This window comes from Balaenoptera physalus (genome assembly GCF_965194825.1).
Source record: "Balaenoptera physalus genome assembly, chromosome: 7".
In the NCBI taxonomy this organism is placed as follows: Eukaryota; Metazoa; Chordata; class Mammalia; order Artiodactyla; family Balaenopteridae; genus Balaenoptera; species Balaenoptera physalus.
The window spans coordinates 65,172,709-65,197,248 of record NC_138886.1 but is presented as its reverse complement, the minus strand read 5'-3'; the positions used below and the strand labels follow the sequence as shown (position 1 = coordinate 65,197,248).

Below are 24,540 nucleotides of genomic sequence, written 5' to 3'. Positions count from 1 at the left end.
ATACTTACTGGTCCCTTAACATGAAGAAAATATTTACAAATAAAAAGAAAGGGTCGCTCAGGACCCAGGAGCTTACTGACTAAAATTTTATTTAACCTAATAATATCCTAATCACTGCACTATTGCCCGCAAAACAATAAACTATTAAAGCTATACTATCAGTGGATGGTCTAAAGCCTCACAGTAAAGATTAAAAAAATAAAATAAAATAAAATTTTAACAGTAGTCATAAATAGCTTTTCAAAGGTTAAAGTCCAAATGAAGAACAGAATGTGTCAGGATGTGTCATTTATACTTCAATTACGCCAACTCAAAAAATCTTCTGAGTTTCTCTGTCCCTGTCCCTATACACGTGTGTCTCTATACATGGGTGCCAGCCTATACTTTCACATCACTGCTGCCTGTCTCAGTCTCTTTCTCACTTTTAAGTACGTTTCAACGAGATATACCTTGGCAAATCTTTTCTTTGAATTAGTAGCCCACAGGAGGGAGTGAGGAAGAAGAACAGGTCCCAAACCTTCTATTTAAATGTTCCCTTTTGGACAATCTAAAAAACTAAATATTTTTAAATGACTCAAATAAACCACTGTTTTTCAAGATGGTGTTATCACCTCAGTAACCCACAGTTCCACAGGAGAAACAGTAGGTTGTGATGAATGAGGTGAGTCTATTTCCTCCACCTTGTCAACCATTCTTTTATCTACTTCAGTATCCTGCAAGACCTCAATTATTAAGAAATAATGGACAGAGACTATAAAACAAAAGACTGAGCTTTTTTTAAAAAAAAGATATCTGTTGTAGAACATGAGTAGTCACGTTCATCCTCAGAACAAATCGGAAAAAAAGAAAAGAAAACCCTGTTGTTTAATGCTGATTTTTAATCATGTAATAAAACACAGAAAATGACATCCAAATGGGTTTTTCACCTGAGAAAATCTAAATATTTAATACGTTGATGACTAAGAAAATTCTTTTTTCATTCTAAAAGCACTGAATATAAACATTTTGTTGGCAGTTACACTTTTCAAACTCAGACTACATTCCATATATTAACTTGTCTTATTCACTGAGATCATAAACAAACATCTTCATTATCTTGCAAACACTGGTACCCATTCTAGTGTTTTTAAGGAAAATGACTCATAACTTCTCTAACATATGGACAGTATTTATCATGTAAATTCTGCTCACCCACCTACTCTGTCCCCAGGAAGAGTCCAAAAAACACTTCCTTTACCAAGGTTTGAGAAATGTATTGGTGGGGGGAGCCTCAGCATCGTTGATGAGCTCTGTATGGCTTGGTAGTAAGCATCTAGGCCAGGTAGCTGGAAAGCCATGGATAACAGTGGGAAATGGGGCCACAAAGCTGGGTTCCCTGAATTCAGTGGGGATGCTGGAATCTCAAGTGACACAGGCCAAGTGGTAGCACTTAATTTTCAGAGACAAAATGTACATGGTTACCATAATGGGCAGTGGATTCAAAGCAATAAACAAAATGGTTTTACCCACAGAGACCGCTGGCTTTGGCTAACTGATCATGGTGTTCCTAGGACTAAAATAGGCACTCTACTTGAATGTTACCCGATCTGTATAAGTAGAAAAGCTCTGGGTCTAATTACCAGAACTAGGAGTTAAATCAACACAAAAGACAGTCTTGGCCCTCAACCAATTCTCAGTCTTGAGCTAGTTCACAGACCCAGTGTCCCTAGAATAAAGAGGATGGATCCTCTTTAGGAATCCTAACATACTGCCAAAAGCTTATACTGTAAATCTTTCTCCTAGCCTTCCTCAAAGAAACATACAACCATTTACCCGGGTGACCATGTACTGAAGAAGGGGAGTTTCTCACACATACCATGGATAACTGGACACTGGATCGGAACTGACACATTTCTGGAGACCTAATGTGCTATTGTGGTTCACTAGTTAGGTAGGAGTTTACAGAGGTCAGTTTTGGCTAAGGTCTATCTCCACTGGGCCCAGTAGGTACCTGAACCCACACAGTTATTCCCCCAGTTTGGAATGCATTGTTATAAAAGACAAATGCAGAAACTGGCACAATGCCCATAGCAGTTACCTGACCCATGGAGTGAGGGATTTACAGAGGAAAACAAAACAGAAAAAAAGCAATTGGAAGTCACCAAAACTTTTACCTACCAAAATAGTAAATCAAAAATAATGCTACATTCCTGGAGAGACCGAAGAGATTAGCCCCTCTGTTAAAGAGGATAAAGGGGTGGAGATTCCAACCACATCAGCATTCAACTCATCTACCGGCTAGTGCAGCATACAGATGGGTCTTAAGGAATGATAGTGAATTACTGTAAGCATGATCACATGTGACTCCAACTGCAGCTGCAGTTAAAGATGTAGTTTCATTGTTGGAGCAAATCGATACATTTCCTGGCAGTTGGAAGGAAGCTATTTCTTCTATCCTTTTAGTAAAAATCACCAGAACAGTTAGTTTCTGCTTGCAGGGCCAGCAATCTACCTTCATGGCCCTACCTCAGAGCTATATCAACTCTAGCATAATCCAGTCTGTAGAAATTCTGATCAACTCTTCATTCTGGAAGACATCCCGTATTCCACTTAGTTCTCTACCAAGTTGATGATATCATCCTGACTGCTTGAGTTTAAGCAGGCCAAGTTTGGCAGATCCTTACAGGTGAATGATAGTGTAAACTTTTAGGATTTTGGAACAAAGGAAGCCATCCTCTACAGATAACTATTCTCTTGAAAATCAGCTTTCAACTGGCTACTAGTCCTTAGCAGATACTGCATTCATGCCCACCAATTTAGCACGTGACCTGTGTTGCCCATCATAAAATGTCTGATCCACCAGCCCATGAACTTGGGCATGCATGATATCACTCTATCATCAAGTGAAAGTGGTATATACAAAACTGGATTCAAACAAGTCCTGAAGGTACAAGTAAGTTGCATGAATAAGTAATCCAGATTCCCATGGGCCTTATTCTTGTTACATTGCTTCTTCCCTCTTAACCTACACCCTGGACCCATGGGAAAGTTCCCTATAACCAGTTGACTAATGGGGGGAAGGGGGTGGAATGGGCTTGTTATATAGATGTTTCTGTATGATGTGCTGATACTACTCAAAAGTAGACAGTTGTGGCACGACAGCCCTACTCAAGGGTGGCCTTGAAGGACGGTGGTGAAGCAAAAATCCTCCCAGTATGCAGTAATGGACCCAACAATCATTTTGTCTGGAATGAGAGATGACCAAAGGTACAAATATACACTAATTTGGAGGTAGTAGCTAACAGTTTGGCTAATGGTCAGGGACTCGAAAAGAACATTATTGGAAAACTGGTAACAAGGTGGTCTGGGCAAAAGTGTGTGGACAGACCTCTCCAGATGGTCACTGTGCCCAGATCAACTTAAGTAGAGGAGGATCTTAACAATCAGGAGGACAAGATGAAGTATTCTGTGGATGTCACCTAGCATATTTTCCCAGCCACCTTTGTCCTTGCTCATCTTTGTTGCTCCTACAACACAGGAGTCATGGCAGCAAGAATAGAGGTAATGCATGGGCTCAGCAACATGGACTTCCATTCACCAAGGCTGATAGGATTACAACTCCTGTTAAGTGCCAAATCCACCAATAGCAAAGACAAACACTGAATCCATGATATGACACCACTCTCTAGTGGCACAGCCAGTCACCTTGTGGCAAGTTGATTATACTAAGTCATTTCCATCATGGAATAATCAATGCTCATTCTTACTAAGGTAGACACTCTAGAAAGACATTTTCCTTCCCTAACCATAATACTTCTGCTGAAATTGTCATGCATGAATTTACAAAATGTCTTATTCACCATTATGTATTCCACGTAGCATTGCTTCTGACCAAGGAACTCATTTCATAGCAAATGAAGTATGGAAATTGGCTCATTTTCATAGAATTCACTGGTCTTACTATGTCTCCCAACACTCTGAAGTAGCTGGCATACAGAATAGTATAATGGCCTTTTGAAGATTCATAGCACTGGCTGGATGGCAACATTTTGTGGGACAAGGATAATATCCTCCAAGATACAGTTTGTGCTCTGAGTCAGCAATCAATATATGGTATGTTTCTCCCATAGCCAGGAATCACAGGTCCAGGAATCAAATGTTGGAAATGGGAGTGGCTTATATTACACCTAATGATCCACCAGTGAAATGTCTGCTTCCCATCCCAGGAATTGTGGGCTCTATTGGTCTAAGTCTTAACTCCCAAGGAAGAAATGCTTCCACCATGGGACACAGCAATGGTTCCATTAAAAATGGAAGCTGACACTGTCACCTGGTCATTTCTGGGCTCTTCATGCCAGGAAACCAAAGAGCAAAGAAGGTTCTTCTATACCAAGACAATTGGTCTTGCTTACCAAGGGAAAATTGGTGGTAAGAAAGAGTATATCTAGAATACAGGACATCTCACAGGACTCTCACTTGAGTATACTCAAGTTCTGTGATAAAAGTTGATGGACAAACAATCCCACTTCTGGGTGTATATCCAAAAGAACTGAAAGCAGGGTCTAGAAGAGATATTTGTATATCCATGTTCACAGAAGCACTATTCACTATAGCCAAGAGGTGGAAGCAACCCAAAGGTCCATCAACAGATGAATGAATAAACAAAATGTGATAAATACATACAATGGAGTATTATTTGCCTTAAAAAGGAAGGAATTCCTGTCATATGCCATGTCATGGATTAACCTTGAGGACATTATGCTAAGTAAAATAAGCCAATCACAAAAAGATAATATATGATTCCATTATATGAGGTACCTAAAGTAGTCAAATTCATAGAAACAGAAAGTAGAATGGTGGTTATGAGGGGTTTGCAGGAGGGAGAAAAAGGGGTGGTTAATTTTATGTGTAAGCTTGACTGGGCTAGGGGCCCAGATATTCAGTTAAACATTATTTCTGGGTGTGTCTATGAGGCTATTTCTGGATGAGGCTGACATTTGAATCAGTAGACTGAGTAAAGCAGACTGCCCTCCCCAACGTGGGTGGGCCTCATCTAACTCACTGAAGGCCCAAATAGAACAAAAGGCTAAGTAAGACAGGATTCTTTCTCTCTGCCTGACTATCTTCAATTGGGACATCAGTCTTCTCCTGCCTTTGGACTCAGCCTCAGACTGGAAGTTACACCAGGGTCTCCTGTTTCTCAGGCCTTCGGAGTCAGACTGCCTCTCCTGGGACTCCTGATTTCTCAGCCACCTTAACTGTGTGATTAGTTAATGATCTCATTAGAAATGCTGAGCCCTCTTAGTGCAGTCACTTCTTTGGATTTCACAAACCAAAGCTATAAGCATGATGAATTAGACACATTTGGTTTGTAAACCTCAGTGAATTGGGAGGTGAGGGAAGCAAGAGAGAAGAAACTGGCAAGTGACACCAAAGGAGACCTGTGTGCTGCAGGCATCCTCAACTTCTCAGTAAACCATGAACCTCTAATTAAAAGGTACCAGCCACAGGGTTCACAAGGACAATTAAAATTCTCAAGAAGATACTAGATCTAGGCAATAATCCTTTACTAAGGATAGAAAGGAGGAGCGAGGAGAGGAAAAGTACCATTTGTTGTCCTGATTTTCCTAAGAACAGTCCCTGAAACTGCCCAATTCCTGGGTGATATGCACATACCTAAAGGCATCAAATGCTGTTGCTATTATTTCCTAGGGTGCTTCAGCCTCTCCAGTAGAAAGAAAAAGAATACATCTGGAGTATTACAAATGATTTCCTCAAGGAAGGAAAGGTTGAAGAGGGTTGGAGGGGCTCTGTCTCAGTCGACACAAAAGTCAAGCACCCTAAGGAGGATCCAAGATTGAGTCAGAAGAAAAACTTTCTTTCATGAACCTAATGAAGGAAAAGTCACATTCTATATGTTTGCTAACATCCTCAGGCAGAGGTAAAACTATAGTAGAAGAAACACTTGAGGCAGAAAGACTACATGGGTTCAAAGTGGGAAAGGATTTCTCCCCATACACACTCTAAGAATTTCCATCAAAAGAAATATGAGCAGCTGTAGTGTGTCAGTTTTAGTGGAAAGCAGAATGCAGAAATAGGAAATAAATGTCCCTAGTTGAGTAAATTGAGGCTACCTTGTCTAATAAAAGTAGGCAATCAAGGTGACATTTCTATAACCCATGAAAGACTGTACATCTTTTCCAATGAAGATGGAAAGTCAATCTTCCTGGTGACTCCTTATGGATTACTACCCAAAGGGCTGCTAAAATTTTGAAAGAGATTCCATGACTACCTTTACAACCTCAAAAACTATAATTTAAAATAGAACTTCAACCTATCAATTCATTCATGCTTTTTCATTCATTCATATTCAATAAATACTCGAGTGCCTCCTTTGTGCCAAGTACTATTCTACCTGCTTAAAATCCTTTAGTAAATAAAAGAGACAAAGATCCTTGCCCTCATGGAGCTTGGATATTGTGATGGTTAATTTTATGTGCCAACTTGACTGGGCTAAAGATATGCCCAGATAGCTAGTAAAACATTATTTCTGGGTGTGTCTGTGAGAGTTTCTGGAACAGATTAGCATTTGAATCAGTAGACTAAGTAAAGAAGATCTGCCCTCACCAATGTGGGAGGGTGATATCCAATCCATTGGCCTCCCTTATCCACCCCCTACTCCTATCCCCTCCTCCTCCCACCCCAACAGAACAAAAAGGCAGAAGGGAAAATTTTCTTTTTTTTTAAGCTGGAATTTTCATCTTCTCCAGCCCTCAGACATCCTGCTCCTGGTTCTTGAGCCTTTAGATTCTAGAACTTATGCCAGTGGCCCCCAGTTTCTTAGGCTTTTGGACTCAGACTGAATTACATCACTGGCTTTCCTGGTTCTTCAGCTTGCAGAGGACAGATCACGAGATTTCTTAGCCTCCATAACCATGTGCATCAACTCCTATAATGTATCTCCTCTTGTGTGTGTCTATATATATCTTATTGGTTCTGTTTCTCTGGAGAACCCTGACAACGCAGATATAATAATAAATGCACCACATAGTCTGTTAGAAATTTTGGACACCAATAAGTGCCATGGGATAAAACGTAGAGCAGAAAAGGGAGAGAGAGGTAGGGAGGCAAGCAGCATGGGACTGGGTGGTGGGTAAGCTTCAAGGAGAAGGTGAGATTTGAGCATAGATTCAAGGAAGATAAGAAAGAGAGCTATGCTGATATATCTAGGTGAGGAACTTTTCAGGTAAAAGCAATGGTCAACACAAAGGCCCCTAAGGCAGGATCTTGCTTGGTATGGTCAAGAAACAGCCAGAGGACAGAGTGGCCCAAACAGGGAGAGGGATGGGGAGAGTAGTAGGAGGTGAGGACAAAGAAGTGATAAATATAGGGGTAGACCATGTAGGGTCTTGCAAGTCATTGCCCGCACTTCAGTTTCTACTCTTAGCAAAGCGCAGAGCCCAGCAAGCTTTACAGGAAAGGAATGACATGCTCTAATTTAGGTTTTCTAATGCTCATTCTGATGGCTTTAGAGAAAGAGACCGACGGGGAACAAGGTGGAAGCAGAAGAGGGGGAGGAGGTGTTGGAGGCACTAGGAAACAAGGTGTAAACTGTCACACTGATTTCTGGTGTAAAGATCAAGTTAAATTCTCTAAGTAAATAAATTCCTAAATGTCTTAGACTAACTGAAACTTCGCCTTATCTGCTACATGAAGATAAACTGATGAGTTACTCTTGCTTCAGAAAGATCTCTTCATGTAGAAGACCACGAAATCTGAAGAAGACAGGAAATAGAACACCTGGCAACTGCTGTCAACTCTGGACTAAAATTCATTCAGAAAATTAGCTTTCATTCCTACCATCTTAAAGAGCAAGTCAAAGAAAAAAAAGAAAAATTTGTAACCATCCCTCTAAATTTCTACCATGGATTATTTTTCCTGAAATGGAGGGGGGCGGGGGCGGTAGGTAGAGTATATATTGAACTGAAAGGTATGAAGAGGTAATAAAAGGGAGTAAGGTACTATGGCCTACTTGTCATAACTACAAAACAGAGGATCTCTCTGGAAAACCCTTTCCAAGATAACAAAATTAATTTTGTAACAAATTCTAAAGCTGTGCTACCATCACATAGTAAGAATATTTCTATTTGAAATAGATTTTTTCTTAAAGACATATATACTATAAGATATATACATGTTTATATAAACAATCTCACACACACACACACACACACACACATCCTTGAATTATCCTAAGATAAGTTTTTTAATTACTTCATTTCAGGGGAACAAATTATTTGGTCATCTTTGTGTAGCTGAAGCCAGGTCTGATGCAGTAAGGCAATCTCAATTGTTCGGGCGCTTCCATAAAATGTTGATCAATAAGGTTTATTAACTATATCCCTCTTTGTTAAGTAACAAAAACCCAACCTGAGGTGGTATGAGCAGAAAGGGAGTCCATTATAGTTATACAGGGCTATTTCATGGAAGCCAAGAGCAAAAATAAAATCAAGTCTGAAGCAGGTATGTGAATGAATCAGGGTATCAGCAGGAAGAAATGGCATACTCAGAAGAGTTCACTGGAAGAAAATTTAATGAAGATATTTACAGAAATCTGAACAGGTTAAGAGAACCAAAAAGATATGATGAGGCACCAAGAACCAGCAAGACTGGAAAACCAGTACCATGGCTTAAGGGGGTCAACTGGAAGGAATGTTGTTACCATAGTCCAACACAAGCCACAGCTGTGGAAGAGGACCCAACTTGACAGAAGCTGTAGCTGCCAAAAATGAAACCACTGCCAGGAATGCACTGGAGCAGAGGGAGCAGGGGAAATAAACACCCTGACTTTCTTTGCTTTCCTTTCTTCCTCCACCCTCTTAATCTCCTGCTGGTGCACCCACTGTCCAAATCCAACCCCAAAGCCAGAGGGCAAAGGAGCCCAGATCATGCAGTCCACAGAGGTCAGCCTCTACAAGGCAAAACAGAGACCATAGGAGAATGATTCTAGGGCAAGTAAAAAGTGAATAACCAGCACAATATGGAAACAAAGACCACTATAACAGTACAAAAATCACTAATTCAGCACACAGTCCCTTTCCCAGGAACACTTTCTCTGTAATATATAGGATGTGCATATATATATGGGAAACTAGGACATTCAAAAAGGATTGTTACTAGGACTTCCCTGGCAGTCCAATGGTTAAGACTCTGCACTTCCACTGCAGACAATTCTTTTCCTATAGGTTTAGTAATAACTTATGAGTTGCTTTATTATCAACTAATTTTAAACCTCAAAGGAGACATGACCTCATTATTCTTAGCTTTTCTAATTCAACTCTGAATATTGAAGCATTAAGATATGCTATGATAATAATTTAACAACTTTTAAAGATCCTAAAACCATTAAACAATGATACATCTCAATAATAAAACAGTACCACTGCAAAAGAAAATTTTATACCCCAAAGCTTTAGCAAATACAATTAAAAAGTGGATATCTATATTTTTATGTCACTTGTATACACCTTGATTTTCCCACAGTAACAAACCATGAAATACTAATGCTTTTAGAAAAAGTTTAAATAAAAACAAAGTTAAAAATAGATAATAGCAAATCACACTAAATTTCTAATGGTTCACCAACAGAAATCTGCAGATCCATAATATGAAAATAGGCCTTGTTCATATCTTTCTGCTTTTTTGAGGACAACAAACTTTCCTGAACTTAAGTGTTTCCTAAAGAACTCATTTGCCAAATATCTGTTTGATTCCTTTAGAAAAACAGTCTTCAAGCTATTTTAAGGTGTAAGGAATTTAATTTTATATGCTTTTTTGAAAAATATAACTGAGTTAGAAAGCAACTAAATAATTTGAGGCTGACAGTATGGCAAAAGAAAACAGGTAGAAAAGTGAAAGTATTTAAGTCAAAGCTACTATAGCACACATAATGGCATACACACAAAAAAATTAAGGAAGTAGAAATCATGGAATGGATGGAACTCATTAGCCAACTAATGCTTTTGCTAGTTCCCAAAATATGCCTACCCAATATATAATCTTTATAGTTCTTTATCATATTAAGTGGGCTAATACTAAAACCAAAACATTTTACCTAAGCACTTTTATCTTGAGAGTATGTATACGGTAGTAGGAAATCAAGGAGAAAACCAGCCTAGAAAGCAATAGTGTAGAATACGCACTGTGTTACAGCCTGTGTCCTACATAACCTTTTGAATGCATGACCTTTAAGTTGCTGAAGGTTGCCTCAGAATTTGGCTCGGTTTGATGGAAACATCTGTTCCCCTTGCAGGTATACTGTAAGGACTTTTTTCTCAGTTGGATTCAGAACACAGCAAGTGAGCCCTTGTCTGTCCAATCATACAGACACCAACACTTGTAAATCAAGTTCTGGGAGGACAACAGCAGGTCCACAGTCCGTCACCCTTTCTTAGCCAGCTAGGCCAACTGACTGCTGTGAGAACTGCTCTTATCATGTCATCAAATCAAAACATGTTGAGATGAGGGACTATAAGAGGCATCTGCAGAATTCCCAAAATGCAGTGACTTTGGAACATTGACAGATGCATCTGTCATTTTATACCTTCAACTAACCTGATGTCCACTGGCCAGACACAGAAAAGCTGTCCAAGATTGATTCCAACTCTTTCACGTTATTTTCACATGTCTCTACCAGAAAAGCCTGGTGCTTCTTAGCCTTTTAATTAAGAAAAAAATTACACATAATAAGGTCACGCATTATAAGAGTTGCAGATTTTTTATGTGAACACATATAGCACAATTAAGTATAAACGAGCTAATAATTACTCCATTCAAATCTATTATTAATAAACTTCTTTCTGTCGTAATCATACCTTTTACTTGGCTTAATGCAACACTGTGTAAGGTCTCAATAACAATTTACTGAGGTCTTAGTGCTTGGCACCATTCTCAGTATTTTAACATAATAATTCTTTTTATCCTCACAACAAATCTATGAGGGAAGGGCTATCATTATCCCAATTTTACAGATAAGGAAACAGAGATACAGAGAAATTAAGGAAAACTTTAAAAGATCACGCTTGCAGTCATGTAGCAAATTGCCAGATGGTGGTCAAAAGTGAATGCAGTATGACCAGTCAGAAGAAACTGGAGCAGTTTACTCAAGAGGTGATGGTAGCTTAGATTAGGGTCTTAGCAGAGCAAAAGGGGTGTGGGGTGTATGCACTGAAGGATGTTGTGGGGGGTGTATACTTAGAAGGTGGAATGGCCAACCTTGGTAACACTGCACTGGGTTAGATGACATTGACTGGATTGGATTGGATTGGATTGGATTGGATTGGACTGGATTAGATGAGATTGGAAAAGTGCTCAGATAAAATGAGGAGTCATGACTGATTCCACTTTTTCGGGAGGGGGCGATGCTGAGATGGAGGCGGTGGCAGCCGAAGCGGATCGTACTCTCTTTGTGGGCAACCTTGAAACGAAAGTGACAGAGGAGCTGCTTTTCGAGCTTTTCCACCAGGCTGGGCCAGTAATAAAAGTGAAATTTCCAAAAGATAAGGATGGTAAACCAAAGCAGTTTGCATTTGTGAATTTCAAACATGAAGTATCTGTTCCTTATGCCATAAATCTGCTTAACGGAATCAAACTTTATGGAAGGCCCATCAAAATTCAGTTTAGATCAGGAAGTAGCCATGCCTCACAGGAGGTCAGTTTGTCATATCCCCAGCATCATGTTGGAAGTTCAAGCCCTACTTCCACATCTCCTAGCAGGTATGAAAGGACAGTGGATAACATGACTCCATCAGCACCGATAATTCAACGATCCTTTCCTTCTTCAGAAAATTTCCAGAGACAAGCAGTGATGAACAGTGTTTTGAGACAGATGTCATATGGAGGGAAATTTGGTTCTCCACATCTAGATCAACCAGGATTTTCCCCATAAGTTCAGTCACATAATCATACTTTTAACCAGTCTTCAAACTCCCAGTGGCGCCAAGATACACCATTATCACAGCGAAAAGTCAGACAGAATTCTCATCCCTACATAGTGGATGAACATTATAGCCGTGAACAGCTTTACACTGATCATGGGTCTGACCATCATTACAGAGGAAACAGAGATGATTTCTTCTATGAAGAGAGAAATCACGATGGCTGGAGCCATGACTATGATAACAGAAGAGACAGTGGCAGAGATGGAAAATGGCGCTCATCTCGACACTAACAAGTGTTAAAAGGATGTTTTCATAGGGTCTTTCTAGGTCCTTTTTCTTAAGTTGTTTCTGGGAATGTTTTCTTAAAAAAACTCTATAGAGCAGCTTTACAAGTTGCCACATTTCTTTAAAAAATTTTTTAAACCTAACTGCAGTCCAATGCAGAAATGAAAAGAATTGTGGTTCTAGTTTTATTACATTAATAACCTTTCACCTCAGGGATTTTTTTTTTTTTAAGAAATTTACGTTCTTTTATTTATTTATTTATTTATTTATTTATGACTGTGTTGAGTCTTCGTTTCTGTGCGAGGGCTTTTGCTAGTTGCGGCAAGTGGGGACCACTCTTCATCGCGGTGAGCAGGCCTCTCACCATCGCAGCCTCTCGTTGCGGAGCACAGGCTCCAGACGCGCAGGCTCAGTAATTGTGGCTCACGGGCCCAGTTGCTCCGTGGCATGTGGGATCTTCCCAGACCAGGGCTCGAACCCGTGTCCCCTGCATTGGCAGGCAGATTCTCAACCACTGTGCCACCAGGGAAGCCCCACCTCAGGGTTTTAAGAAGAGGAAAGGGTTTTATGCAAAAGAAAGTGCCACAATTCCTAATCATTTTAGACAATTGAGGAACGGATGTATTATATCGATTAGTTGTATTATGAAGCAAATATTTTAATTATCTGTTATCTTTTTGTACTGCAAGAAGTTTCTTGTTAGGGAATCAGATTTTTGGTGTATATAATGGAAAACATTCAAGTTGACAGCCTGAAATGACTCAGTATTTTGTTAATAAATGAGAAAATGTAAATTCAGTGATTCATTTTGCTAACATTTGAGAAAACCTTTTGGTCAAGTTTGGGGATAAATCATATTATTTAACTTCTTAGAGAACTTAAGTGCAAGTTCTGTGACATGATCTTGAGTTTTATCATAAGTGAGCATACAGGTATAAATCTACACTTGCTATTTCATTATAAAACTTTAGAATTTGCTCATTAAATCATGTTCGATGTATGACTGAAGTCACTCCGGAAGTTAAATATCTCTAAATGTATTTTTTTACAGTAAAAATACAGTGTTAATGTAAATCTTTTTATGGAAAAACAAAAATGTAAATGTATAGTCAGATAAAATGATAAAGTGTTTTACCAAAAGTATTCTTTTTTGGGAAAAAAAGGTTCACGAAACCTTTAAGTGCTGCCTCTATCACTCAAATTTCTAAAATTATGACATTTTCAAAGTGCCCAGGACAAGTGTACAAGGACACATTTTATTATGGAGACTGTAAAGGTTGCTTTTTGTTTTCGTTTGAACATTTGAAAGAATTTAGTCTAAAACACGTTGATTTAAAAATTTTAAAATCTTGTTTAACAAAACTTTTATGTATCAAGATGCCGTTTCCCCTTCATCATAGATCTTGTTTATAAAAATTCATTCCTGGGCTTCCCTGGTGGCGCAGTGGTTAAGAATCCGTGGGCCAGGGCCTCAGATAAAGAGTGGAGGCAAAAATTGAGAATATGCAAAAAATGTTTAACAAAGACCTAGAAGAATTAAAGAACAAACAGAGATGAACAATACAATAACTGAAATGAAAACTACACTAGAAGGAATCAATAGCAGAATAACTGAGGCAGAAGAACAGATAAGTGACCTGGAAGACAGAATGGTAGAATTCACTGCTGCGGAACAGAATAAAGAAAAAAGAATGAAAAGAAATGAAGACAGCCTAAGAGACCTCTGGGACAACATTAAACACAACAACATTCGCATTATAGGGGTCCCAGAAGGAGAACAGAGACAGAAAGGACCAGAGAAAATATTTGAAGAGATTATAGTCAAAAACTTCCCTAACATGGGAAAGGAAATAGCCACCCAAGTCTGGAAGCGCAGTGAGTCCCATACAGGATAAACCCAAGGAGAAACATACCGAGACACATAGTAATCAAATTGGCAAAAATTAAAGACAAAGAAAAATTATTGAAAGCAGCAAGGGAAAAATGACAAATAACATCCAAGGGAACTCCCATAAGGTTAACAGCTGATTTCTCAGCAGAAACTCTACAAGCCAGAAGGGAGTGGCATGATATGCTTAAAGTGATGAAAGGGAATAACTTACAACCAAGATTACTCTACCCGGCAAGGAGCTCATTCAGATTCGATGGAGAAATCAAAAGTTTTACAGACAAGCAAAAGCTAAGAGAATTCAGCACCACCAAACCAGCTCTACAACAAATGCGAAAGGAACTTCTCTAAGTGGGAAACACAAGAGAAGAAAAGGATCTACAAAAACAAACCCAAAACAATTAAGAAAATGGTAATAGGAACATACATATCGATAATTACCTTAAACATGAATGGATTAAATGATCCAACCAAAAGACACAGGCTTGCTGAATGGATACAAAAACAAGACCCATATATATGCTGTCTACAAGAGACCACTTCAGACCTAGGGACACATACAGACTGAAAGTGAGGGGATGGAAAAAGATATTTCATGCAAATGGAAATCAAAAGGAAGCTGCAGTAGCAATACTCATATCAGATAAAATAGACTCTAAAATAAAGAATGTTACAACAGACAAGGAAGGACACTACATAATGATCAAGTGATCAATCCAAGAAGAAGATATAACAATTATAAATATATATGCACCCAACATAGGAGCACCTCAATACATAAGGCAACTGCTAACAGCTATAAAAGAGGAAATCGACAGTAACACAATAATAGTGGGGGACTTTAACACCTCACTTACACCAATGGACAGATCAGCCAAAATGAAAATAAATAAGGAAACAGAAGCTTTAAATGACACAATAGACCAGATAGATTTAATTGATATTTATAGGACATTCCATCCAAAAACAGCAGATTACACTTTCTTCTCAAGTGCGCACGGAACATTCTCCAGGATAGATCACATATTGGGTCACAAATCAAGCCTCAGTAAATTTAGAGAAAATTGAAATCATATCAAGCATCTTTTCTGACCACAACGCTATGAGATTAGAAATGAATTACAGGGAATAAAACGTAAAAAACACAAACACATGGAGGCTAAATAATACATTACTAAACAACCAGAGATCATTGAAGAAATCAAAGAGGAAATTTTAAAAAACCTAGAGACAAATGACAATGAAAATATGATGATCCAAAACCTATGGGATATAGCAAAAGCAGTTCTAAGAGGGAAGTTTACAGCAATACAAGCCTACCTCAAGAAACAAGAAAACTCTCAAGTAAACAATCTAACCTTACAACTAAAGGAACTAGAGAAAGAAGAACAAACAAAACCCAAAGTTAGTAGAAGGAAAGAAATCATAAAGATCAGAGCAGAAATAAATGAAATAGAAACAAAGAAAACAATAGCAAAGATCAATAAAACTAAAAGCTGGTTCTTTGAGAAGATAAACAAAATTGAAAAACCATTAGCCAGACTCATCAAGAAACAGAGGGAGAGGACTCAAATCAATAAAATTAGAAATGAAAAAGGAGAAGTTACAACAGACAGCGCAGAAATACAAAGCATCCTAAGAGACTACTACAAGCAACTCTATGCCAATAAAATGGACAACCTGGAAGAAATGGACAAATTCTTAGAAAGTTATAACCTTCCAAGACTGAACCACGAAGAAATAGAAAATATGAACAGACCAATCACAAGTAATGAAATTGAAACTGTGATTAAAAATCTTCCAACAAACAAAAGTCCAGGACCAGATGGCTTCACAGGTGAATTCTATCAAACATTTAGAGAAGAGCTAACACCCATCCTTCTCAAACTCTTCCAAAAAATAGCAGAGGAAGGAACACTCCCAAACTCATTCTATGAGCCCACCATCACCCTGATACCAAAACCAGACAAAGATACCACAAAAAGAGAAAATTACAGACCAATATCACTGATGAATATAGATGCAAAAATCCTCAACAAAATACTAGCAAACAGAATCCAACAACACATTAAAAGGATCATACATCATGATCAAGTGGGATTTAGCCTTGCGATGCAAGGATTATTCAATATACGCAAATCAATCAATGTGATACACCATATTAACAAAATGAAGAATAAAAACCATATGATCATCTCAATAGGTGCAGAAAAAGCTTTGGAAAAAATTCAACACCCATTTATGATAAAAAACTCTCCAGAATGTGGGCATAGAGGGAACCTACCTCAACATAATAAAGGTCATGTACGACAAACCCACAGCAAACATCATTCTCAATGGTGAAGAACCGAAAGCATTTCCTCTAAGATCAGGAACGAGACAAGGATGTCCACTCTCTCCACTATTATTCAACATAGTTTTGGAAGTCCTAGCCATGGCAATCAGAGAAGAAAAAGAAATAAAAGGAATCCAAATTGGAAAAGAAGAAGTAAAACTGTCACTGTTTGCAGATGACATGATACTATACATAGAGAATCCTAAAAATGCCACCAGAAAACTACTAGAGCTAATCAATGAATTTGGTAAAGTTGCAGGATACAAAATTAATGCACAGAAATCTCTTGCATTCCTATACACTAATGATGAAAAATCTGAAAGAGAAATTAAGGAAACACTCCCATTTACCATTGCAACAAAAATAATCAAATACCAAGGAATAAACCTACCTAGGGAGGCAAAAGACCTGTATGCAGAAAACTATAAGACACTGATGAAAGAAATTAAAGATGATACCAACAGATGGAGAGATATACCATGTTCTTGGATTGGAAGAATCAATATTGTGAAAATGACTATACTAACCCAAAGCAATCTACAGATTCAATGCAATCCCTATCAAGTTACCGATGGCATTTTTTACAGAACTAGAACAAATCATCTTAAAATTTGTATGGAGACACAAAAGACCCCGAATAACCAAAGCAGTCTTGAGGGAAAAAAATGGAGCTGGAGGAATCAGACTCCCTGACTTCAGACTATACTACAAAGCTACAGTCATCAAGACAATATGGTACTGGCACAAAAACAGAAATATAGATCAATGGAACAAGATAGAAAGCCCAGAGATAAACCCACGCACCTATGGTCAACTAACTTATGACCAAGGAGGCAAAGATATACAATGGAGAAAAGACAGTCTCTTCAATAAGTGGTGCTGGGAAAACTGGACAGCTACATGTAAAAGAATGAAATTAGAACACTCCCTAACACCATACACAAAAATAAACTCAAAATGGATTCGAGACCTAAATGTAAGACCGGACACTGTAAAACTCTTAGAGGAAAACATAGGAAGAACACTCTTTGACATAAACCACAGCAAGATCTTTTTTGATCCACCTCCTAGAGTAATGGAAATAAAAACAAAAATAAACAAATGGGACCTAATGAAACTTCAAAGCTTTTGCACAGCAAAGGAAACCATAAACAAGACGAAAAAACAACCCTCAGAATGGGAGAAAATATTTGCAAATGAATCAACGGACAAAGGATTAATCTCCAAAATATATAAACAGCTCATGCAGCTCAATATTAAAGAAACAAACAACCCAATCCAAAAATGGGCAGAAGACCTAAATAGACATTTCTCCAAAGAAGACATGCAGATAGCCAAGAAACACATGAAAAGCTGCTCAACATCACTAATTATTAGAGAAATGCAAATCAAAACTACAATGAGGTATCACCTCACACCAGTTAGAATGGGCATCATCAGAAAATGTACAAACAACAAATGCTGGAGAGAGTGTGGAGAAAAGGGAACCCTCTTGCACTGTTGGTGGGAATGTAAATTGATACAGCCACTATGGAGAACAGTATGGAGGTTCCTTAAAAGACTAAAAATAGAATTACCATATGACCCAGCAATCCCACTACTGGGCATATACCCAGAGAAAACCGTAATTCAAAAAGACACATGCACCCCAGTGTTCATTGCAGCACTATTTACAATAGTCAGGTCATGGAAGCAACCTAAATGCCCATCGACAGACGAATGGATAAAGAAGTTGTGGTACATATATACAATGAAATATTACTCAGCCATAAAAAGGAACGAAATTGAGTCATCTGTTGAGATGTGGATGGATCTAGAGACTGTCATACAGAGTGAAGTAAGTCAGAAAGGGAAAAACAAATATCGTATATTAACGCATGTATGTGGAACCTAGAAAAATGGTACAGATGAACCGGTTCGCAGGGCAGAAGTTGAGATACAGATGTAGAGAACAAACGTACGGACACCAAGGGGGGGAAAACTGCGGTGGGGTGGGGATGGTGGTGTGCTGAACTAGGCAATTGGGATTGACATGTATACACTGATGTGTATAAAATTGATGACTAATAAGAACCTGCAGTATAAAACAAACAAACAAACAAACAAAAAGCAACTAATACTAAACTTTCTTTGGGTTATTTGTATGGAAATATGTTAATATAAATGTTTCAGACATTACATGAAATGTCTAAAACTCTTATATGTTCTCGTATAATGTTATGTCATAAATCTAGTTATTACTTTAAAATGTGTATCTCAGAAATAACTAAATTTCCTTGTCAATTGCATTATTATGAACTTCATCAAATCTTTAACCGTGGTCATTTTTAAGTCTTTTGTCATTTACAGACAGTTCTGGGTGTACTCTGATGCTTTTGCAAATATGTTCCTATAAAAGGGTTTCATCTTCAAGGAATTCATGGAGAAGACTCTGACAAGTACAGGTTTCTGGTAACTGACTATACTGCTGAACTGAATGAATAAGCATTTTCAGAACTCTAATGGAAAACTGATGAATTCATAAAAGTGCTAACAAAAGATCAAGATGAGAAAAAAAATTAATTACATGGGACTGAGTGAACTGATGAGGATGATTATAATTTTTGTGACTTTCTGTTTGAATTAAAAAAAAAAAATCCCACAAGGACTCAGAGGCAAAAAATATACAAATCAATTTTCACTGCAAAGTAAAGGACCTGTTACAGTGGAGGATTACTGGACTGAATGTCAATATTATGACACAGTATGAGTGTGTTTCGTGTTTGGTAATTGCAATCACTGTTGCTTTTGTTGTGGCCATCCATTTACAATGCTTGGTGTCAGTTTATTTATCTCTTGCAAAAATAAAATACAGTGTGTGTGTGTGAAAAAACAACAACAAAAAAAAGAAACATTTATACAGAAAATCTGATGGAATCCACAAAAAGTTACAAGAATCATAAGTGAGTTTAGCAATGCTGTAGAATGTAACATCAAAATTGAAATTCTATTTCTATATAGTAGAAGTGAATAATAAGAAACTTAATTTTTTAAATACCACCTATAATATTATAAGTAAATATGATATAGTTAGGAATAAATCTGACAAAAAAGGTGCAAGACCTGTGTACTACAAACTTCAAAACATTGCTGAAATTTTAAAGGGCTTAAATAAGTGGAGAGATGTACCATTTCAATGGTCAAATGACTCAATATTGTTAAGATATCAATTCTTCCCAGTATGATCTAGATACAATACACTAAGGATACAAGAAAAACAAAAAAAAAAGAATCCGCCTGCCAATGCAGGGGACACGGGTTCGAGCCCTGGTCTGGGAAGATTCCACATGCTGCAGAGCAACTAAGCCTGTGCGCCACAACTACTGAGCCTGTGCTCTACAGCCTGCGAGCCACAACTACTGAAGCCCGTGTACCTAGAGCCCATGCTCTGCAACAAGAGAAGCCACCACAATGAGAAGCCCGCGCACCTCAATGAAGAGTAGCCCCCGCTCACCGCAACTAGAGAAAGCCCACGTGCAGCAACGAAGACCCAACGCAGCCAAAAATAAATAAATAAAATAAATTTTTTAAAAAAAGACTGATCCCAAGGTTTTGGACTAGAAGAATTGGGCATATTTCAGTACTTCAGTGAGAACAACGGAAGTAGAAAAGGTCTTATTTTGGCTATTTCTGTTTGTTTATTTACTTGTTTGCTTGTTTTTGGCAGGGAGTGTAAATCATAAATTCGTTTTGATCATATTCCATTAAAATACCTTTACGAGACTCCCAGCACCAGTAGAATACCTGGCAAATAACAGACCCTAAATATATTTGAATTAACAAAGAACAAATAAAGTAGAAAAATACAGGAGGCAGCTGGACATACTGGTATAAAGCTCAGAAGAGAAGTCAGATATAGGCTTGGGAATCATCTAGGGATATGTGACGCTTGTCTTGAGAGTGTTTGATGGGAAGAGAAAAGAGCCTTGGATAAAGACTAAGGAACTCCAGAATTTAATACTTAGAAAAGAAAAAGTCAGCAAAGAAGACTGGAAAAGAAGAAGAAAAACAGAAGAGGATAATGTCATGAAAACCAAGATTAAAAAAACATTTCAACGTCACCTGTCCAATGTCCAATGTCACAGAATATTCAAGCAAAATGGAGACTAACAAGTGTTCACCGGACATGGAAGTCACTGGTGACCATGATGAAATCTGTTATAACCCAGACTAGAACAGGTCAAAGGAGGAGTAAGCCTGTACTTTTTTGTCTTAATTTAGTGAGAGATAAGTAAATGGAAACGGGAAGTTTAGACAACACTTTTTTTGGTAAGAAGAGAAGGGGAGATAAAGGGCAGTAGTTGGAAAGAAGAGTAGGGATGGAGAAGAGTTTTGGGTTTTTTAATAAGTGAGAAACTTAAGTATGTTTAAAAGCTGACGAGATAGAGGCACCAGTAAAGGAATGCTTATAGAAACAGAAGAAATGGATATAGATATTACAGGACAAAATTCATCTGTAAAATATGCAAAACTAATAATTCTTTCTTTAGACATCAGTTCAATTATCATTTTTTTGGAAAAGCTATCTTTTACTCCCTGAGTATATCAATTCCCTCTATTAGAATCTTCTCAGCACTTATTAGAGTTGTAGTTCCACATTTATTTGAGTAGGTCTTTTATTAATGTCTATCTCATTGAATTCAAGCTCAATAAAAATATGGTCTTTTATTTTTTGTCCTCATCAATGTATCCCCAGCACCTAGACAATACTGAGTAGCTAAAATAAGAGTTAAATATCATATTAAACATGCTACCAACATGCCATCAACAGAAGATTGTTAACTCAATTAGGATTCATCCACAATGACTTTAAATAGAAGGAGGAAGCTCTTCTTCATATCCTAATATGGAAAGATCTCTAAGCTATATCTTGGAGTTAAAAACAAAAGAGGAGGTGGAAAAGGTATGTTCTACTATAAAATAAACGATCCAATGTCCAACTGAAAGCCCTCTGAGTTGGGAAGTAAAACCAAACAAACAAAAACAAAACAAAACTTTAAATTTTCTGCATTAGCATATCATTAGTAACATGCTTTTTAATGTCATCATATTAAACAACTTAATATCGGGGGAAAAAAGAGAACAGTATATTTAATATGCTACCATTTTACTATTTGTGTAAAATTCATGTGTGTGTGTATGTGTGCATATCTGTAAATGTAGAAAGAATCGCTACACAGAATCACAAGAAAGTAGTAACTAGGGTTGCCTCTGGGAAGAGAATCTTGGTGGCCAAAGGTTGGGAAGAAAGAAATTTTACTTTTCACTGTATAACCTTTTATCTTCGAAATCTTGTACTATGTGTACCTATTACATTCAAAATTCAATTAGATTTTTGAAAAACTGCAAATAAAACAAGCCAACAAACAAACAAAAAACAATTTCCCATGGCAAATAAGCATGCATATTGTTAATGTGTTAGGAAACACTATGAGGACCAATTGAGCAAAGAGGCCCAAATGAAGATTTCTGGATATTATCAAAGTACAGACTCACAGACCAACATAAGATTCATATCCATAGAAAAAGAAACACCAAATTTTAGTTATTAAAAAATTAAATATGTAAAAGAGTCAAAATGGAATATATTATTACCAATGGGCACCCGTCAAAGTTTATCTGAAAAAACATAGTATTTATAAAGCACCAATTATATATATGTGATAATACACTGTAAAGTTATTTTTAATCATGACTTTTAATTATTAAACATTTAAGTATTCTACTAAATTCTTTGAGTTTATCTATATTATCCTTGTAGTAAAAAATCAAGCAATTGAGAAAAAGAGAAGGTAACTCAATCCTCATAGGTACGTTTTATTCAGAGTTTGCTTTATAATTATAGAAATCTTAATATATAATTTTATACATAATAAAACTATATTTTATATAATAAAAATTTTATTTATATAAATATACATTATATACAATTTTAAATTCAAATAGGATCATAGTATATAACTTATTTTTTCATTCATAGTAGGTATCTTAACACCTTTCCACATCACATTTTTTCAGTTGCATAGCACTCCATTGTTTAGATGAATTAATTTATCCATTGTAAATGAATTTAACCAGTCCCCTACTGCTAAGATTTATAGGTTATTTGCATTTTTTCTACTAGTGACAATACTACAATATACATCCTTACATGTGTACTTCTATATCTTTGCATGCACATTCAAGTATATCTACTCAATAAACTCCTAGAAATAAATTTGATGGGTAAAGGGGTATGTACAACTATTTTTAGACAAGGGTTATCAAATTGCTCTCTAAAGAGTCCAACTTGTGTAAACTACCATGAACAGCAGAAGTGCCTATTTCCCCATACCTTTCCAATGGTAAGCACTATCAACTTATTTTACTGTGCATTTCTTTAATTTTAAATAAGATTAAGCATTTTTTCATATGCTTATAAGCCACCTGTATTTCTTTTTCTGTGAACTGCCTTTTCATGTGCCCATTTCTATATTACATTGTCCACATTTTCCATAGTGATTTATTACAGTCCTTTGCAAATTATGGAAACAATCACTTTGTCATACATGTTGCAAATCATTATTGCCAATTTGTCATTTGCCTCCTGACTACATTCTTAGAAACAAAAATTTTTTAGGTAATCAAATTTATCAATAATTTGCTTTGGGACTTCTAGATTTTGTGTCATACTTTCCTTGCTCCAAGATTATAAAACACTTAAATTCCCTTTTTCTTCTGGTGCTTTTTTTTTTAATTGGAGTAAAATTGCTTTACAATGTTGTGTTAGTTTCTGCTGTACAATGAAGTAAATCAGCTATATGTATACCTATATCTCCTCCCTCTTTATCTTCCTCTTTTATGACTCTGATCAATCTAGAATTTGTTTGATATAAGCAATATGGCAGGGACTTAGTTATATTGTTTCCTCTTATGTATAGCCAGTTATTTAAAAACTATTTATGAGATAATCTATCTTTATACATTGATTTGGCATATTGTATGACACTGTGATTTATAATAAGGAATATATATTTGATCTTCACCCATGGTTCCTGGCACATAGCTCCTAAAACCCTTGTAATTTCCCGTATAAGAGTCATAAAGGCATTTTTTGTTACACTATTTAGTTTTGCTCCCAGTTCCCGAAATAGCTTCAGAGTGATAAAGGTGAAATGGGTGTCAAAATTCCTTTCAACCACATCTGAGTTTTATGTTAATGAGTTGATTTTTGGAAAGACCCTAGATAACCTAAGGATGGGGGCTGGTTGCCAGGGGAACCAACCATGTGATTAGAAGGTTGGAACTTTCAGTTCCACCCCCCCAACCTCCTGGGAGGAGAGAGAAGCTAGAGGTTGAATCAATCACCGATGGCTGGCTTCACTGGTGGCGCCGTGGTTAAGAATCCACCTGCCAAGGCAGGGCACACGGGTTCGATCCCAGGTCCAGGAAGATCCCGCATGCCACGGAGCAACTAAGCCCGCGGGCCACAACTACTGAGCCTGCGTGCCACATGCCTAGAGCCCATGCTGAAGCCCACATGCCTAGAGCCCATGCTCTGCAACAAGAGAAGCCACAGCAACGAGAAGCCGTGCACCAACACAAAGAGCAGTCCCCGCTTGCCGCAGCTAGAGAAAGCCCGCGCACGGCAACGAAGACCCAATGCAGCAAAAATAAATAAATAAATAAATAAATAAATAAAATCACCAATGGCCAGTGATTTAATCATTCATGCCTACATAATGAAGCCTCCATGAAAACGCAGAAGAATGGGGTTCCAGGATCTTCTGGATTGGGAAACACCTGGAGATGCCGGTAGGATGGCATACCCAGAGAGCATGGAAGCTCAGAGACTCTTCCCACATACCCTGCCCTATGCCGTTCCCGAGTTATACTTTTATAAAAACAAACAAACCTGCAATCTAGTAAATAAACTGTTTTCCTATGTTCTGTGAGCCACTTTAGCAAATTAATGGAACCTGAGAAGGAAGTTGTGGAAACCTCCGATTTATAGCCGGGTGGTCAGAAAGACTTGCAACTGGCCTCTGAGCTGAAGTTTTTTCCTTTATGCATGCAACTTTATCACATAACTAAAT

The 24,540-nt window shown here is 37.5% G+C and overlaps 1 protein-coding gene and 1 pseudogene across 21 annotated transcripts in view; one reads left to right on the top strand and one right to left on the bottom strand.

Annotated features, from left to right (window-relative positions):
- Nucleotides 1-24,540, bottom strand: part of CCDC171 (coiled-coil domain containing 171) — a 378,190-nt gene that overhangs the window by 234,916 nt on the left and 118,734 nt on the right. For all 20 annotated transcript variants that reach the window (XR_014265395.1, XM_082467922.1, XM_082467938.1 and 17 more), the window contains one exon: nt 10,594-10,696. Coding sequence is in view for 19 of the 20 variants with exons in the window: in XM_082467922.1 (XP_082324048.1) it covers nt 10,594-10,696 (103 nt within the window). In the remaining variant the exon portion in view is untranslated. The remainder of the gene's footprint in view (nt 1-10,593; nt 10,697-24,540) is intronic.
- On the top strand, nt 10,708-12,409 carry LOC309663680 (RNA-binding protein 7 pseudogene; annotated as a pseudogene). The gene has a single exon. The product of its transcript is annotated as an RNA-binding protein 7 pseudogene (transcript).